We start from the raw sequence: 19180 nt of genomic DNA on the forward strand, positions 1-19180 counted from the left end.
CGATCACCAAATTGGTCGCACGACTCAAAAATCGGCTCAAAATGGGCCAAAAATCGCACAGTGTGAGCCAGGCATTAGACCAGCAATGTTTGTTCCTCTCAGAGAAAGAAAAAAAGGCTGCAAAAGTGCAGGGAAGAATGGGAAAAGGAAAACACCTGGCTGGAAAAGTGCACGATAACATCTATAAAGCGCACTGCACTGTGTGCCGGCGCACTTTTTCCATAGGCGTGCTTCTAATGGTGGGCACATGAAGAACATGAGGGGCGTGAAAGCTCGGGGAACCCTTAACCAATTTTTGTCTACCAGGCCACGGCAGAACCAGATATGGTAAACACTGGTTTGTTTGTTTTTAAACCCTCTGGTTAAGGTTAAAATGGGCATGTGCAGTGAATATCAGCGCTATGTGGCCAGAAGTGTGATAATATAATTTATTTTGTGTAATAAACAACTGCAAGGATAGATGATTACAACAAATAGATGAGTAATACATAAAAGTAATACATAGATGAATAATGATGATGAGTTATGACGCGTAATCATGGGAACAAGTGGGTTTACAAACGGGAGCAAAAGCTGAAATAATGCCTCTGCTGAAGCCAATTGCACTAAATGCACTAAATGTGCACTGTTACAAGAATATTTTTCTTTCTATTGTTTTCTATTAATTTATATAATTTTAAGTTAAGCAGGACAGAGTTCTTTTAAAGAAAGATTTACTTTTATTATCAAAAGTTAAGCATGACAGGCTTCTGTTTAAGAAAGAGACCTGTTTTATTGTGTTAATGTTGTCATTTTGAGCTAAAAATAAATGGCTAAATGATTTTTGTTTCCCATGTGTTGATATCACAAAGAATACGCATCTACTTAAATCAAATTCAAGTCAAATGGTTAAAAAAAATAATTTCACACACAAAAAAAGAGCTAAAAAATTCACCACACTGGGAAGGGTGAAGACAACTGGGTCGCCCGGCCCTGGCCACGAGGTGTCCCTTATTTATTTTTCAGGGAGTTGGCAACCCTAATTGTCAGTAAACACTTCATCTGGCTGATGAATCTTCACGTGACACATTGCTAAGTCTGTATTATTAATTCTGTAATTAGGCGCCATTCTTCTTATTTTACGGCGCTGTTGTTCAATCGGGGACGCTCTCTGTTGAGGAGAAAAGCATGAATTTGTTTGTATACGGATTATCCATTGTTTAAATATCCCGGGCAGTCAAAAAGGAGGCGGAGCTGTTGAGAAATGCTAGGAGCTAACTGGGCGCTAACCGTATCATTCAAATATATTGAGTGTCGTAATGTTGGCAAAGAGAGGAAGTGACGTAAGATTTGCGCATGCGGGGTACCGATCGGGTTTCCGGTACGGATCGGGTGATGACAAGTCCGTCACTCAGCTCCATAAATGCTCCCACTGATGACGTCCGATTCGCCGCAGGTGTGCCGTGCCAAATAGTGATTGTCTGCCAGAAAGTGATTGCCGTCCGCGGGAGCGCGCGCAGCTGCTTAAAGCTGCAGCGCCCGGATTACTTGCGTTGCCAGCTACTTCCGTGCAACTAATATAACGGGGGGGGGGGGGGACCCCGAACACATTTATTCCTTTGTTATTAGACAAAGGTATGCATTTATGGAACTTTAACGTTTCTTGTAACCGAATTATGACGCTTATCAGAAGGTTGCTTTCAGTGTGTAGCGCAGTCACGAATGACTACACGCATCACGATGGAATAATTAATGCCTACAGGTTTGGTATGTCTACTCTCGTTGTTCATATTTGTTATAAGACTGTCGAATAGTAGTTAAAACAATAAAGACCTATTGTGCCAGTATCACCATGACTCTTTCTTGTTTGTTCAGAATAACGACTGAGAACATGGCGCTTTAGCGCTACCAAGAAGTGATTGTGTCCTTGTCAACTTGTCACTGAAACAATATTTCGGCTTCAAACTTGTTGGATATATTCCAGACGGGTTACATGTGATATATTATATCCCAAAACCTCTCCAAGAACTGCTGAATAACTTGTACAGGAACAGTAAAACTGATAATATGCAATTTCCACCTGCCAAAAAGTGATTGCCGCCTATCTTGTCACTGAAACAATATTTCTGCTTTAAACTTGGCAGATGTCATTCAGAAGGATCATATGTCAAATATTACATCTCAAACAGTCCCTTAGAACTGCTGGATAACCTTTAAAGGAACATTAACATTGATAATATGCCATTTTCAGCCTCCCAAAAAGTGATTGTGGACTATATCTTGTCACTGAAACAATGTTTCTGCTTCAAACTTGTTGGGTATCATCCAAAAGGATCATATGTGGCACATCATATCCCAAACAGTCTCTAAGAACTGCTGAATAACTTTTAAAAGAACATTAATACCGATAATATGTATATTCAACCTGTGCATAAAATGTCAAATTTCAAAAATGTTGTAATTCAAAAATAATACAAAAAAAGGATAATGGCCAAATGGAAACAGGTGGGAGGAGATCTGCTTAAACACATTAGGAACACCAAGTAATAGGAAAGAGAAAACAAACTGTAATAAAAATGTCATTCCAATACAGCACTTATTAATTGAAACAAAACCAAAAACGAATAACAATTATATCCAATTAAAGAAGAAACCCCCAGTTAGAATAAACTAACAAATAGACCAGAAACAGGGGGTATAGCGGAAGCTCAACACCAGTAAACCATGGAACAACATATATATTAATTATTTGCATACAGTAACTATGCTAACATGTTAGGAAACACAAAATAATTGAATAATCCTACAAACAAATTGCAATCAAAGCTGAACTCTAATGTTGTGAACAACACAGAAACACACACAGCAACACGAACATAAATTAATGAATTAATAAACAAATTAACATGTGTGGGGGTAGGACGTCAGAGGGAGTGTTCGCCCTTGGCGCCAAAAAAACCCCGCCACTGGCGAGCCTGACCAGGAAGTAGGAACGCACCTGTACGCTAGGTGTGGCGCCTGCTTGAATAAGTCTACGCAGGTTTTCCTCCCGTTCATTCCTCCTTTGCCTCCTGCCAGCAGCGTTGTGAGGGGATACACCACAGCCACAGCGTGGCCGTTTCATTTTCTGACTTCAGCCGTTGTGGAGAGAAGTAGCTGTACTACTATTGGCAGTTCAGTATAGCGTCTTCAGTCTGGGGGACTCGCTTGGTGCCGTAGACTTTCCTCAGCGGACTGTGTTTTGGCCCAGTCAAGCTGAAGAAACACCTGTAGCAGCGGCGGTTTTGGGCTCCTCCTCGACGAAGCTGCTATCTTGTCCTGGTTGGTTTTATTTTTATTGGTTTTATTTTCAATTATACTAGCCCCTATAATTGGTATAGTTCGCCCCAGTTATACTGGGGCGAACTATACCAATTATACTGGGAACAGTTATACTGGGGCGAACTATACCAATTATACTGGGAACAGTTATACTGGGGCGAACTATACCAATTATACTGGGAACAGTTATACAAGTTATACTGGGGCGAACTATACCAATTATACTGGGGCGAACTATACCAATTATACTGGGAACAGTTATACAAGTTATACTGGGGCGAACTATACCAATTATACTGGGAACAGTTATACAAGTTATACTGGGGCGAACTATACCAATTATACTGGGAACAGTTATACAAGTTATACTGGGGCGAACTATACCAATTATACTAGCCCCAGTTATGGGGCTAGTATAATTGGTATCTTATTGTTGGGAATTATAATTAGAGTGGGCATAAGGACTGCCCTCCCCCAAAACAAAATTGATCAGTTTCTAAAAAAGTGGAAAAAAAAAATCAGTAATAACAAAATAGAAAATTTTCAAAATGTAATGAAGAAAGCGCAAATAGTACAAGGAGAAGAAAATGAAGTGTTTTGTCATAACTTGGAATCATTCATAGAATGTTCAGCTGAAAACAAACAATTTGCATTTGGCATTATCCTCATGGAAGATGATACATATAAAATTTTCAAAAATATTTATCCAGTCTTCAGAGATGGAAAACACAGTGAGGAAATTCTACTTGATCAAATGGATACATTTCTATTAACAACTAAAAAGAAAATTAAATCAATTTTTATTTATACATATAATAGTCCATGTTTAACAAGGGATGATAAAAATTGCAGTTGTATGAGTTTGATTGTATTAAAATTATTTGACTGGCATAAACAATATAAAGTTGTCCCTGTTGTGGCATATACAATACCTTGGGGACTTAGTGGGCCAAGTTACTTTAAACAGCTTTCCTCTAAAGATATCTTCTCTCTTAATAGTCCTTTTAAATCTTATGTTGAGGAATATGAGAACATTCCTTACAAACTGGATCTTAAGAACTTAAAAAACTTTTTTGAAAAACATTCTGCATTGAAGCTTTTAGCTGATAAAGACAGTGAGAGTATTAAAACTGCTAAAGAAACTCTACTGCAACTGGCAGAAGGAACAGTTGACCTCAAAAAAAATTTCTTGCACCGTGGATATCAGGAAATTAATTCCATCATATTTGAAACTAGAAAATCTCAAACTTTTCTGAAGAAGTTGTGGAATGAAACGGTTACCAAAAGTTTTGAATCATTGGTTAGAGAATATATAACAGATAAATTTAATAGAACAGTACTTCTTCTTTTTAGAAAGGAACTAAACTCACAACTTGAAAACACTAGCTTTTTCCAACTTTACAAGATTCCTCCAAAAAAATTAAAAGATATATTTTTTTAAGAAATCTTGTGAAAATATAGAATTAAATAGAATAGCTATTATTTTGTCATTGCTGGTGTCATTGGCTACATTCACAGCTATATTGACTTGTTGTGGATATTATTAACAGATTAATAACACTAATTAACAGATTGATAACAACAGCACTAATGGAAGAGCATGTTGCAACATCCCATCAGAATTGTTGGTTGGGGTCAGTAATGATTTGGGTGAGGAGGATTCTTGGCTTAGATGAGACATAAGTTGGAGCCCTTAGATGTTGAGCGGTAGGAAGGGCTGATTGTATATTGCTCATTTGCATGCTTAGGCTTTTAATGTTTAAAAGAGACGGGATCATGTTTAAAATGTAAAATGTCTGTGTTCGTTTGGTGCGTTCTCATGAGGGGACAGGCTGACGGTCTGTAAGACCCAGTAACTGACCAAATGAGGGCGACAGCTGATTTAGCCCTGAATTGAACACAGGACCACCCCAGTTAAGAGGCAAAAGCTGAAAGGCTGAGTATCACACAGGAGGGGAAGCTGTGGGATAGCAGGCTGAACGAAACACAGTCTTTTGTTTCACAAAACTTTCACGTGTGAAAGGAGGGACTATTAGGGTTTAAAATGATTAAATAAAGCTGTTAAAAGCTCATAAAAGAGTTGTCACTCTGTGTTTTTTAGGGTCAAAAGCCTCGTCCAGTGGTATGTTCATGCATTTATTACCTCCAGGCTGGACTACTATAATTCATTATTACCAGGAAGTCCTAAAAACTGCATTGAGTTTTTCCTTTCCAGTCACCTTTCTCACTCACTATGTGTTAATAGACCTCTCTGCATTGAATGAATCATACCTGTTATTAATCTGTCTCTCATCCACAGCATGTCTTTATCCTGTCTTTCTTCTCTCACTCAAACCGGTCTCAGCAGATGGCCGCCCCTCCCCGAGCCTGGTTCTGCCGGAGGTTTCTTCCTGTTAGAAGGGAGTTTTTCCTACCCACTGTCACCAAAGTGCTTGCTCATGATTGTTGGGTTGTCTCTGAATGGATTATTGTAGCATCTACCTTACAATATAAAGCGCCTTGAGGCAACTGTTGTTGTGATTTGGCACTGTATAAATTGAACTGTTGAAGCAAATTAAATCTTTTTAAATGACATTTCTCTTGTACTTCCTTCTGAAAAACTTTTAACACGTCAAGTGATACAGATATGGATGAGAACAAAGCAGGGTTAGATTTTAAGATGTGTATGAACCTCTAGAGTCAGCAACCAGAGTTTGCTGTCTTTAGGATTAAATCAGTTTTTTTGGGTTTGTTTTTGTTTTGAATATTTTTTTTTTAATATTGGCTGCTGTGTAGATGATTTGCTTTGAGCTGCACAAAAAAATCAACAGAAACAGACAAATTTAATGTTCTTTATTAGTATTTTATTAACCATTACATGACCTTATAAGGTACCACTGTGCCGGCACATGAAATTATCCTCTTTGATGTGGAGCTTTGATAACTGACACAAACAAGATACAAATGAACGTCCCTGTATATAATACTGATTTTAAACTCAAAATAATCAGCAATAAATATCTCAAAATGACACAAGATAAAAATGAAGAACGTTCTCTTCATAACACAAAATGTCTTTTCAGTATGTGATGTGTTTTTATTCAGTGTAAACATTAAATTAAGGAGAAGAAAAAAAAAAGTCTTGTTTCCAACTTTTGGCCCTAAAATACCAAAAATAAAATGTAAATTTACAAGCTGATTCCCTACACTGAGATGAAGTTAAATGTCTCAAGGAGAAAAGTAAACATGTTAATTAAAAATTCAATAATCACTTCTACTAGAAGTCTTTACTGAAAGTCTGAGGTTCCTCTGGTCTCAGTCAGAACGTGTGATTTGTCAAGACTAAGAATGAAAAATACACAGAAATGATTAAAAACTGATTTAAGCCCAGAGAATGAATAAGGCAAGCAAGCTCATACTGTATATACAGTCAAGGTTACTATTTACATGTGGTTCAGCAACTTCAGCTAACAGTGGAGGTGGGCTCTGGCTCCCCCTACTGGTTCAAGAGTCACACTGCTGACAGCAGTAATGAGCACTGACCACCTCTCATGCTCTCATGTACCCAGTATACCTAATGCAGTGGCTGACAACCAGAAGTCCAGTAACTTTAGAAACACCCACAGCCTGCTCTCACTCTCCCTCCATATCTGAGACTAAAATGATCACTTGCAGTAGTTTTATTTCACATATTTCTGTAGTCCATCCAAGCTTCCAGTGTGCAGAAACGCTATTAATCAGGTCAAGTGTCACCACACAGCTGGATAGAAGGAGTAAAAGAAAACGCAGAGGTGCTGGGTCACTGTGTTGAAAGGAAATGATATACAAACATCACCTTTGTAGTGAAAGTGGATAAGTTAGCTCAAAAACACCAGCATGAAAGCCATCACTCATTGGCAGCATTGCCTTCACAGATCCAGCTGAGCACAGCTGATCATATTAATTACTAACATCACAGATCATAGTTACATATGACCTCAGAGTAGCGTCCAGATCGAGAATCACAAAACCAGCACTGAACAAATAATTCATCATCAGCACTGTGTGTGACGTGAAAGAGTGAGACCTGAACGTGGCAGAGCCAGACTCACTCAGAGGAAACAGACTGAGGACAAGCTAACAATGAAACTTTGGAAGCAAAAAAAAAAAAAAAAAAAAAAAAAAAAAAAAGAATTAGTTCAACATTAAACAAAGACAGGATACACTGCTGTAAAAGAGTGAAGACAGGCTGGTCCTGAGTGACAGGTGTGCTGAGCTTAACAGCAGTATGGATGGATACACTCATCCACTCATTAATTAATGTAGGCCTCAAAGGAGATTTTGCCTTTTTCTCCTTAGTTTAAAATGATGGCAAAATACTGAGAGCCCAGAGTTCCCAGTTTTCAGTGCTTCAAAAGACAAACTTTGGATGATTTCTACCACACGGTCAGGTCAAGATTAGCTGAAGACTGTGGCCTGTGTGAAATTAAAAAGAAAAAAAAAGTCTCAGTCTCAGTTAAATCTCAGCTAAATTCTCCTTAAAGAGAACGAGACATAAACAAGGGCCTGTAACTTTAAAAGAACCGTATTTAAAATGAATGTATGTATGTAAAGTGTATATGTGCGCTTGTGTGGACACCAAACAGGAGGAAGGGACTGCAGGCTGTGGGCGGAGCGAGTGGAGGCCAGTGCATGTGTGGGCTGCAGGACTCATGGTGGCGTCTCTGCGTTATTAGTTGTCGTCTTCTTCTTCACTGGCTTCTTCACTGTCTTGGTTTGAGTCTGGCCGCAGAAGAAGAAAATAAAGAGAGTGATTACTAAAGCTGATCAATCAAAGAGTGGTAAAATGAAAGGTTTCACTAACAAGAGTACGAGTATTAGTTGCATTGTAACTGCTGCTCAAAGCATGTTTAATCTGTGTAAACAGTGAAAAAAAAGTCTCCATAAAGAGCAGCGTGCCATTTCTGAGTGAACTGTTGATGCTGCAAAATACCACAGGAACATCTGATGTATATACAGTTGGTGCAGGTAGTATCACTTGCCTGTGTAATTACAGGTATGGTTATATGAACTCACAGGCCACTTAATTGCTTGTGAAAGCATACATGTAATCTGTGGGTCAGAACTAAATGTAGGTCAAGAGGTAATGTGTGCAACATGAAATCATTTATCGCCGTTTTATTGGAAATGAACTGAGCTATTAGTAATGAAATGCATACATTACTATTATCAAATTAAAGTAGGTTAATTGTTGAGGAAGAAAAAAAATATTAGGAAATACTGACAATGCTACACTTATTGGTCAGATTATTAGGTACACCTTGCTAGTACAGGGCTGGGGCCTCGTCTGCCTTCAGAATTCTTCAAGGCACAGATTCAACAAGGTGCTGGTAGACTTCTGTCCACACCCATTCCCCCACATCCCAAAGACGCTCTATAGGACTAAGATCGGATGACTGTAGAGCCCCTGGATATTTTCTCTTTTTCAGACCAGTCTCTGTAAACCTTAGAGATGAATGTGTGGGAGAACTTCAGCAGTTTCCGAAATACTCTGACCAACCCATCTGGCACCAACAAACAAACAAATCACCTTCAAAGTCACTTAAACAACATTTTCCCTCATTCTGATGCTCAGTTTGAACTTCAGCAGGTCATCTTGACCATGTCTAAATGCAATTGCTGGGTAATGAGCATTTGAAGGTGCACTTAAAGTGGCTAGTGACTGTTGTAATATTGTATATATACACAATTTAAGAAAATTGCCCTGTGATTGACAAATCTACAAAGCGTGTGTGCGTGTATGCCCTACCTCTGTCTTAGCAGCAGCAGGCTTCTTGGTTGCCTTGACACTGGTACTGCGTTTGTGCCCTTTATCTCCCACATCCTCATCAGAGTGTTCGGTCCTTGTGTCTGACAGGTCAGAGCTGTGTTGGGACGATGTGTCATCAATAAGGGACGCGGCTGCCACAGAGCGAGCTGCGGGACAGGACAGAGATTGATGGACAGTCAGTGAGAGAAGCTGAGTGTTCAGAGTGACATCACCACATGATCTGAGAGACACCAAACATCACACCTCTGCATTTTACTGCTGCCACAGAACTGCTTAATTTACAGATTTATTTGGTGTAGCCTTGAACCAGTGCATCATCACAGACAGAACCTTTGACGCCACCTAGTGGACACTTTAATGTATCTATTTTTTTTAATAATATACAGCCACCAGTTTTAAAATAAAGAGGAAAAAAAAAGGAGTCACTTCCATCTTTTTAAGTGTTTGTTTTTTTTGTTTTGTTTTCATTTGCCCGTTTTCCAGAGACTAAAATTAGCTTGTGAAATCATTTTTATCCTTTGCTTTTGGGAGACATAAAATCAGAAGAACTGGTCCATTAGATTACAAAGTTTTCTTTGCAAATGTTAAATTAGGAAGGAAACTAAACTGTTTGTGTGACATCTAGAATAGAAAAAGTGTTTTATTGAGTAAAATTAGAAAAATCCCAAACAGCAACTTTAGGAGCTGCAAAGCTACAACTCGTTACTTTAGTGATGATCTGCAGATCATTTAGAATTTAAAAAAAAAAAAAAAAAAGAAAAGAAAAGTAATCCAAAAGAAATAATTTTGAACTTGTTAGTTCATAAAAGTTAGGGTCTACTCATTTACTAACGCCACTGCAGATTTCAGTTGAACTCTGACTTCAGTGTTTTGTTTCAGCTGTTTTCAGTCTGGTTTTAGAAGTCATGTGTAAATGAACAAAGAGAAAAAAAAATGCATTGTACATATTAAAATGCAGCACTCGGCCCCGTGACTTCATTGTTTCAGTGTCTCTCTGTATTCAGCTCACAGCTTGTACCCACACAGTTAGCCAGCCGGCAGTGCAGCGAGACACAAAGAGACCTCCTTCCAAGCCTCCCCTCCCACTGGAATCACATGTTTTCACCCCGGCTCGATCCTCTTTGCACTGCCTCCCTCAGCCAGCCTTCTTTCCCCACCCTTTCTTCCCACCCTGCAGTGCTTTAAATCACATGACTCCACTTGGCCGAAGTAGTCCCAGTCCTGCTCTGAAGTTAAATAAAGGAAGACTTCGTCGTCACGCTCTGGGTCAGTCAGCAAGCTGCAAACACAGCTTGTGTGTATTCATGCACTTGTGTACGACTCCGTGTTTCTCTGCGTGAAGCTGCTGCTGATGTCGTGTGGGAGATGCGTGTTGTGCGGCCTTACTCTGCCGTGCAGCGGTGCTCTTGGCCCGGGGCAGCGTGCTCGCGCCCGAGCTCATCTCATCCATGGGGTCCCGTCTCATGCGGGCATCGGGAGTGTGCAGAGCCAGCTCGTCATCAGCGTTGATGAGAGTGAGGTCCTGCATGCTGAAACTCCGCAACTTGTCTGACAACACGCCCTGCCCCTGGGCGTCACAGCAGGAACAAAAACAGGCATATTAGATATGCAAAACCACCATTACTCAGAAGAAAACTGTTTTCAAAATCTGCCAGTGATTATGTGGTGAAGCTGATTAATATTTGGAAGACCCCACTTTGGATTCTGGGAAAGTGAGATGACCAATTTTGGCTACAATTATTTAACTTACTAAACAGAATAATCAACAGGGTAATCAATATGAAAATAAATTCCAAGTGGAGCGCTAATAAAAAGAAGCTGCACGGACAATATTTGCCTTTACAAACAAATGTGTGTGAATACTTGAGGACATTGATAAATGCGATCTGTGATCCTGTGTTTGGGACAAATGACAAATGTTAGAGAGTGCATGTTTAACTAATATTGAATTTTGTATTAAGGAACAAACAACAAGCTTTACTATAAATATAGAACAAGTGTCTGCAGCAGCTATAAGCCTTTAGTACAGAATGATTTAGTAGCGCCAACTTCCTGTTTCGCAGCTTACAAGAACAACTGTTCAGTATCTGATAGCACGCTTCACTATTACAGTTGCACAGCTAATCTGACGAAAGTCAGAAAAAGTTATTTAGTCCAGTCACCTGGTCACATAAAATGCAAAGGTCATCCTAGTTATTTATTGGTTGAAAACCAACAAAAAAGCCTTAAACCTTAGAAACTGTGATTCTTACAAATGTGTTGTGTATAGTCAACAAATAAAAAGATTTCAAATGTCACAACCTCTGACCTCTCCTTCAAGATCTATTCATTGATCTGAAGGTCAAAGTGCTAATAATGATATGTAGAGCTATTTAAAACTATTATGTGAAAGCATACACATCTGGGGATGTAGAGATGATATATAGGGACCTGTCACTTTATTATGTACATTACAGTAAAAGGTCCCATTAAAGTAAATACTGCCCACAGAGTGAGCTGGCTTGGTGGAGGTTTGTTAATGTTCTTCCGTGAATAGAACAAAAAAACTCATTTAGAAAATAAATTCGGAGCCCACTTAATTATAAGACTAATCGTTAGAGGAAGCTCAACTACTGACAGTCATCTCAGTCCTCTTTTCTAGCTGTACAAGTGAGTTAATAACAACATTATTTACCATTTAGCCGAGGTTTGTATTTCACATGCAAACAGAAAAGCAGAGGCATCTATGTGGGGACTTTGTAATAATGTTAACAAGTAAATAAACACATAAAATATTAACTGAACAGGTGTTAGCCATGATCTGCTTTGAAGATACTTGAAGACAGAGCAAACGTTAACATTTAAGCACAGTCACCTTGGTGGCTGCAGTGACGGCAGCGTTAGCAGCCAGGTTGAGACCCCGTTTTCCAAACTTCATCATGGTCTCATAACTTCTGTCTTTGGCCTGTGCGATGTACTCATCTATCTCCTGCAGCACAAAGGACAGTACACAGGGAGGAGTTAGAGACGACACTTTGAGTCATCAGGACAAAGAGTCATATCATTTCAGATTTTGATGGGCTTTTTCTTTATACCTTCTCTTTATTTGACAGGGTGGGGTGGACAAACTTGCGGTAGAGGACACTGGAGCCCTTGGTGTACGGAGACAGCAGCCAGATCACAAACGCAATCTTTAGCTCAAAGTAAAATGGAAACCTGGATAATTAAACACAGAGTTAATCAGTCGGCAGCGACGTAAAGGAAACAACACACTGAGCAAAAGGTATGCATGAGTGGTGTATAGATTAGGATGCTAAAGTAGGAAAAGAAAACAAAAAAGATCCTTCAAGAGATTATTGTATTAAAAATCAGCAGCAGAACATTAAAGCATCTATTGATGTTTTATTTTACAAGTGGTTCATTTATTATAAGCGCGTGAAAAAAGAGGGTTACAATCACAAGCAGCTCCCGACTCACCATGATAGGAGCAGGTCTGTGACTGTTTCTGCTGTGCTGAACAATGCAAACACTATCCAGTACATCATCCACTTCACCTGGACACACACACACACACACACACACAAAGGTGAAGGGAGAGAACACAATTAAAAGTAGCACACAAAAATCCACAGCATCCAGTTTGCATGTGCTGAGACACGTGGCATTAAACAGAGGTTACGCACACAGACATCCCTACACAGAAATCGGACACATGCTTCAGTCCATTCGCATCACATCACTATGCATGGGCACATCTGAGACAAAGAGAGATGTGAGTCATCTTCTAAACTGGTCATTTACAGGCAAATTTACTTTGTAGCTAATATCAGATAAATCATCAGTTATCAAATACACTGATACATTCGACATAAGAACAGCTCTGAGTGGTAATGGTGCATTTAAAGGCATTAACAGGCCGCGGGCACGTAGCCGCGAGAATGCACCAAACAGCGAATCATTTGGCGCGTTAGAAATGAGCCAAACAAGAGAAGAAGGGAGATGAGAGCAGTTCTAAAAATGGCGTCTCCCTTCTCTCCCCCTCTCACACTTCCCCGCCCCATATTCGCTCCTTCTGTGGCCGTCTGCCTGAGCAGCGACTGAGAGGGTGGGTTGCCATAGTAACCAGCCAGGAGGAGACTGTTCTCCCGTGCAAATCTAGGCTGAGGGCCAGAGTGCTGCCATCTCCCCACCTCTCTCTCGTATACAGTGATGAGGTAATCAGGAAGAGCCCCAATCAGCTGTGTTTAAAAATATCCACAGTGATCAAAAACCCAGGCACTTTCCGAACGATAAAACATTATCGTATTAAAGGGTTGGCCGGTTTCATACAATCTTCATCCTTTGGATTTTAGTCCAAACATCCAATAGACTGACTGAGCCCTTTACAGGGAACCTTTATTTCACTTTAAACCAAAGCAAATCATTCATGTGGAATCTCATCATGTTTCTTTTTTAAAAAGTCAGTTAAACTTCAGGGATATCAATCTGTCCATTTAGGAAGCTTAAACCATTGTGAGTCAGGTGCAGGTGCTTTCAACGGGCCCACAGGAGAGACAACAACAAGACCACCTGGATACAGACAACAGTCTAGCATCCTCTCCTGACTGATCAGTGTCCAGCTTTGCTTTTTGCTACACTCGTTGTCACCAATTATAGCATGAAAAGGTACATTCATGTTCAAAGCTCCTCCGGGATGGCACATCATGTTTATGAGTTAAACTTGTGCCCCTGAATTATTTTGAGCAATGCAATACAGTCTGTTATTCAGTGCTGGATCCAGCACAGACATCCATTTAAAAATATGACAATTTTTAGAGGTCTGAATCATTTGCAATTGTGAAATAAATAATGTTTAACTATTAAAACAAAATACATTCTGGGGTCTAAAATGATGAAGAAAAAATGAAAACAAATTGAATGTTTGAGGATTTTAAATTTTGAAAAGTAAAAACAGTTTCATGCTCCAGTGTTTCTTCCTGGTTTATTGTTGTAATCTTAGTCTCCCCACCACCCCACCCCCACTTCATTCTGAATGTTTTCAGGGCTTTCTGCATTTCATTTTCTGTCTCGACTGAGTTCCCCTGCGCCTTATTTTCCCTCTTCCTAGTGTGAATTTAGGACAAATTCCAACAACCCCAATAACACCTCTACTCACACACACCGCTCACTCCTCTTGTGTTTGCATGGAGAGTCCACTATGTCGAGTGCTGTGAAAGTGGGCTGTAAAGCTCTCCAGCACTAACTCTGCACTGACGCAGATTTTCCAACCACACTCTGAAGCTGCAGCACCTGTTTTGTTTTGATTTGTATTTTCCAGCAAGTGATGAACACGATCATAATGCATCCATCTGATAGGGGTATGAAATTGCCGAAGATTGTGTTCCTGTTTCCATCGGAGAGAGGTGAGGTCAGAGCAAAGCTTGCGAATGCATTTCTATCCAACCCTTGAAGAGACCCTTCAGCATCCATGAGAGAGACTGCATGGAGATTTGAGTATTTTCCTAATCTGGATTTCCTCTCTGCATCTTTGTTAGGCTGTGATCTAGTCTTCCTCTTGTTTCTCCAGTTAACTCCTGTGCATTTGCACCTCCCCCACCACCACCTTTCTTTTCTGTCACTGTTGCCCTAGCTCATAGATTACAAAAGATAAGATTTGTAGATGTAGATCAAACCGACACTGAAACATGTTTGTGGGGTGGTTTTGCCTCCACTGCATCAACTTTACCCAAGTGCACTCTGTGCTTAACATGCTAAACCCTTCAGTTGGTGCTCTTTTTTTTTTTTTTTTTTTTTTTTTAGAAAGACTCCTACAGCAGCTGAATAAATCACCCAACCACATCTCTTTGCAAGAACTACGACTAGACCAAAAAGAAGACTGAAGAGTGTCGATTGTCACGGACTTTCATCCACAGTCACCAGATCTCAACTTGAAAGCACTTGAAAAATGAGGAAGCCAAACATTGCAGATAGCCAAAGAAGCTCTTTGGGACATCATCTAATCATCCTAACAAGAATTAAAGGATTTGCTTTAACCTTTAAAGACAACCTTTCATTGTCTTTAACAACCAGCTATCTGTCTAGTGCTCAGTCCAATTCATCCCGATAGGCTCTCACAATACAGTGCACAACATGACCCTGCAATTATCAGGAGCTGCATGTAAATTCATATAATGTTTGCAAGGGTAGCGTTAAAATACCCTGAACTAAGTCCCACATTTTAAGGTCCTGTCACAATAAATGCTTCAGGTTTATAAATCAGAACTTCATAAAGATCTACGCAGAACGGAAAAAGAATCAGGAAGAATCCAAAGTGCAGGATTTGTTCCGTCTTTTAGTGTTTTTATGGTGCATAAACGCCCTTCTTTTATGAAGGTTGGTGTGTCCTAGTTAAACTGCAATCCCATGTCTCTGGCCTTGTCTGGAACACCCCGATCATTAAGCATGATTCCTATTTTTGTTAATCTTCAAATGATAACGGCCAAAGAAACGGAACAGGCATTGCAGAAAACATGACAACAGAAATTACTCCAAGTAATTAATAAGCTTGCTCTGATGAAACCGAGCATTTCTCTGCCTCATGTTGATTCTCAACACATTAGAGGAGAAATAGCTGGCAGGCGCTCAGGGCAAAACACCCTAAAAGTCAAACAGAGCAGACAGAGCTCAAAAATGGTTTGCTGAAGTTTAGTAACCAGGGGTTATACTCACATATTCCTTCACATTCTTCGTTTTGACGGCCTTATACGAGGAGTACGCCGGGTAGAGCGTCCCAAAGGCAAGGCTGCAAAAAAAAAAAAGCAGACAAGACTGGGTCAGAGGAAGGGGCTTCAGCTAGAGAACATGGCCTCTGGGTGTTGACTCTGACACCTCACAAACCCACTCCCACACAGCAGCCACATCTGCTCTGAGCTTCTGTGAAACACAAAAGGGCGACATGTACTTGAGCAGAGCGAGTGTCTATGTGGTTTTAATCCGCATGGCGATGCCACGAAAGAAGTGCTGGGCAGTGACTTGTCAAAACAAAGTGGCCTGATAATGAGTAGAAACAATGTAATGGCGTCAGGAAGACTGCAGTGAGATAAAATGGAAAAAACACAGTTTCCACCAGGGGTGGGTCACCATGTGTTAGAACACGTGCACAGTGGGACATTGTGCAAACACAGCCTTGTTTTTGATGTGCATTTGATCGCATCCTCTGCCACTGTGCCAATTTGTGCTGATTTGACAGGATACTGAACGCTGAGTGAGGCGACAGCAGGGAGAGCACAGATCAGAAGGGCCGTGCAAGTGTGCCTACAGTGCAAACCAATAGCTGGATTTAAACCCTTAATGTAAATAAAGGTTGAATGCCAATTACAGAGGTAGCCTAGCATCTATTTTTTCCCCCCTTCCTTAAGTAGGTCTTCTGTCCCAGTGTTCAACTACGCTGCTCAGTGATGTGTGCAGCTCCGTACAGTGAGCCGACATGACTCGTAGCAGGCCTCCAAGCCAGCGGGCTCCCAGAGCAGACACCCTGTGCCTCTTTGTGTCCTCATTGAAAGCCTACTACTGACCTTACGGTCACTCCATCCTCTTGTTCAGTCTAGGAAATATTTTAGTGTTCACTTCTTTAGGTTAGACTAATAAACTAGCTGTAAAAACAGGAGAAAAGAAACAGGCTGGCCACCCTTTAGAAACTGGGCCAGATGCACATTTAAAGCACAAAGACAAGAAATGACTAATCTTGTGTGCTGGATAATCAGCGGGCATTATGATGCATATTCAAGTCACATTGTTTGCCTTCAGTAGACACATGACTACCTGAGGTGTAGTGAAGTGGAAGATGCAGGCAGCTGGAAGCCAATAACAGTAACAGTTTGCTTATGTAATCAAGGAAAAGCAGAACATTTATAGGGATGAAGCATCATTTCTACACCTGGGCCTTCCAAAGGCATCATGATGTTCGACTTTAAGGTTAGCAGTTGATGAGCACACAGTATCTGGACATTTCACTAGAGATGGGACAGCACCATAAAGTGTCTGCATAATGGATCAAGATAATGACAGCTGGTTTTGGTTGAGTCATCCACACAGTGTGGATGTGGCGTGTTCAGGTGGAGGCCTAGAAGTGATCTGCTGGTACCGCTTGTCCGTCTTATTAAGCCCCACTGCTGGTGGCATATGAATGGATGGACACACATCCCTGGCTGTGCTGTTGGGCTTCTTTAGCCTTGCACCACATTTTACCAACTCGTGTTGGTACGGCGCCTAGTTACATTCACAGAGGGCTATTTAAAAGTAAAAAGCAGTGGCTGGCAGCTCGGAGTCTGTTTACTTGTGTGCAGCGAGGCTGGCATGTTAAACAGGCTGCACTTTCCCTGCCAACACGTTATCTGTCAGGTGGTTACAGTTACTGACTAGCCAGCCCGCGTTAGCTACGTGCGGCTAGCAAGCGCTGGATGCAGATTGTGCTGCATCATTGTGCTGATTAAAGAAACGGCAGCGGTTATTGAACACAGGAGCTTTAAACGCCCCTGTCTGAATGCCAGGATAGCTAATGTATTTATTTTTCCCCTACATGTGAAGTGTGTGTATAAAAAGGACAAGAAACGGACAGCCTAGCTGGTCGGCGTTCAGCATCACGCAGCTGATGAAAGGAGCCGTTATGGTGTTTAAGAATAAAAAAAAAAAAATAGATGCAGCCCCTGCCCATACTCACACAACTATCCTCGAGATAATCCAGGATACCATCTTGCTGGACCGCCAGCCTTCGAGGCTTTCCCCCCAGCTTCTAGGAAATCTAGTCGGCTAGTAAGCGGGCTAGGTGGCCCCCATTCCCCTCCAGGACGAGCTGTGATGAGAGCCAGAAGGCTGCTGTGCCGTCAGGTAGGCTAACAGCAGCTGGAGATGTGCTCTGCAGTGTGTAGCTCCAGACTGCTCTGCTCTCTATCACCACCAACACCACCGCTGATGAACAAGACTGGCTCTTAAAGGGCCAGAGTCACTCTGATAAATCTGTAGTTTTAGCTTCAAAATGTGGCCCATGGTGCTCCTCCTAGTTAACCAACAGTGGCGCACAATACAACCTTAGTCATCTACATTAGGTTATTAAACTACTAAAGAACTGATTTCATCCTTTTCTTTCATAATTTTGCTGTGCAATCCCAATCTGCTCACTGACAAGGACCAAAGCCAAGCACAGTCATACAAGGTTTATCCCAGTGAAAACCCACGCAGTGCTGGTCTCCTTTTTATGATCATTATTTTTATTATGTCCATGAGACCGATCTGTGGATAAATGATTTAGGCTCATAAGAGAGGGATTCAACATTTCTCTGAAGACCTAAAGATGTAAACACACTAAACACAGTCCCACAAGATACTGAGTTTAAACATTTGATAACAGTTACTCAGTTAAGCAGAAAGTGAAGTGGTTAACTTATCAAAAAGTAGCCTGTGGAGTCCCATTGATTACCTTATATTTTGTCTCTAAGGAACCAGACTTCCTGTGGGTCTTTCAAAGTTTTTCTTTTGAAAGTGGCTGCTTCTTTAGCGATTTTCAATCCAGTCCTTGTACCTGACCATTGTCAGAGGAATGTTTGTGTTGTTTTCAATTAAGCCACTTAACACTAACATATGAAACATTTACAAGGGATCTACCAGTGTTGCATCTTCCAAGTCAAACAAGGACTGGTTTGGGACTGCACTTCAGCCAATGCAAACATACTGCCAATACAGTAAAGACATACAATAGAACTATCAGTCATGGATTGGCCTCCCCAGAGCCCCAAACCTCAACATTATTGAAGCAGTGTGGGATCATCATGACAGAGAACGGAACAAAAGGCATCTCTGAATGTTGTTTAAGAAGCCTGGAGAAGTATTCCTGAAGAATACTTAGTATCACTGTACCCGATTTATATTTTCCCAGCAAATTATAAAGAAATGGGTGACTCAAGACTTTTGCAGAGCACAACATAGCTGCGAACTGCATCTCTTTTTCGGGATGTTTGACCAAACAGGCAATCAGATACCAGCAAATTTGTATTTTAATACCATCTACATCTTAGCGGTGCATGGGTAGAGGCTTTATGGGTTAAAAAGAAAAAGAAAAAAAAAAGATCAGAGAAGCAG

At 40.7% G+C, this 19180-nt stretch overlaps 2 protein-coding genes across 2 annotated transcripts; one reads left to right on the plus strand and one right to left on the minus strand.

The window, feature by feature from the left end:
• Positions 1 to 2965: 2965 nt before the first annotated feature.
• LOC146524499 (uncharacterized) lies at positions 2966 to 6491 on the plus strand. Its single transcript, XM_085180168.1, has one exon. It carries the CDS (start codon positions 3854 to 3856, stop codon positions 4739 to 4741), a length of 888 nt encoding a protein of 295 aa, XP_085036294.1. The 5' UTR covers positions 2966 to 3853; the 3' UTR covers positions 4742 to 6491.
• reep2 (receptor accessory protein 2) lies at positions 6118 to 17990 on the minus strand. The gene is made up of 8 exons (XM_085180191.1): positions 17766 to 17990; positions 15776 to 15848; positions 12545 to 12621; positions 12163 to 12283; positions 11943 to 12056; positions 10475 to 10655; positions 9068 to 9234; positions 6118 to 8040 (listed from the first exon to the last, which is right to left on the minus strand). Exons 1-8 carry the CDS (start codon positions 17795 to 17797, stop codon positions 7969 to 7971), a joined length of 837 nt encoding a protein of 278 aa, XP_085036317.1. The 5' UTR covers positions 17798 to 17990; the 3' UTR covers positions 6118 to 7968.
• Positions 17991 to 19180: the final 1190 nt, after the last annotated feature.

This window comes from Neolamprologus multifasciatus, chromosome 2, assembly GCF_963576455.1.
Source record: "Neolamprologus multifasciatus chromosome 2, fNeoMul1.2, whole genome shotgun sequence".
Lineage (NCBI taxonomy): Eukaryota > Metazoa > Chordata > Actinopteri > Cichliformes > Cichlidae > Neolamprologus > Neolamprologus multifasciatus.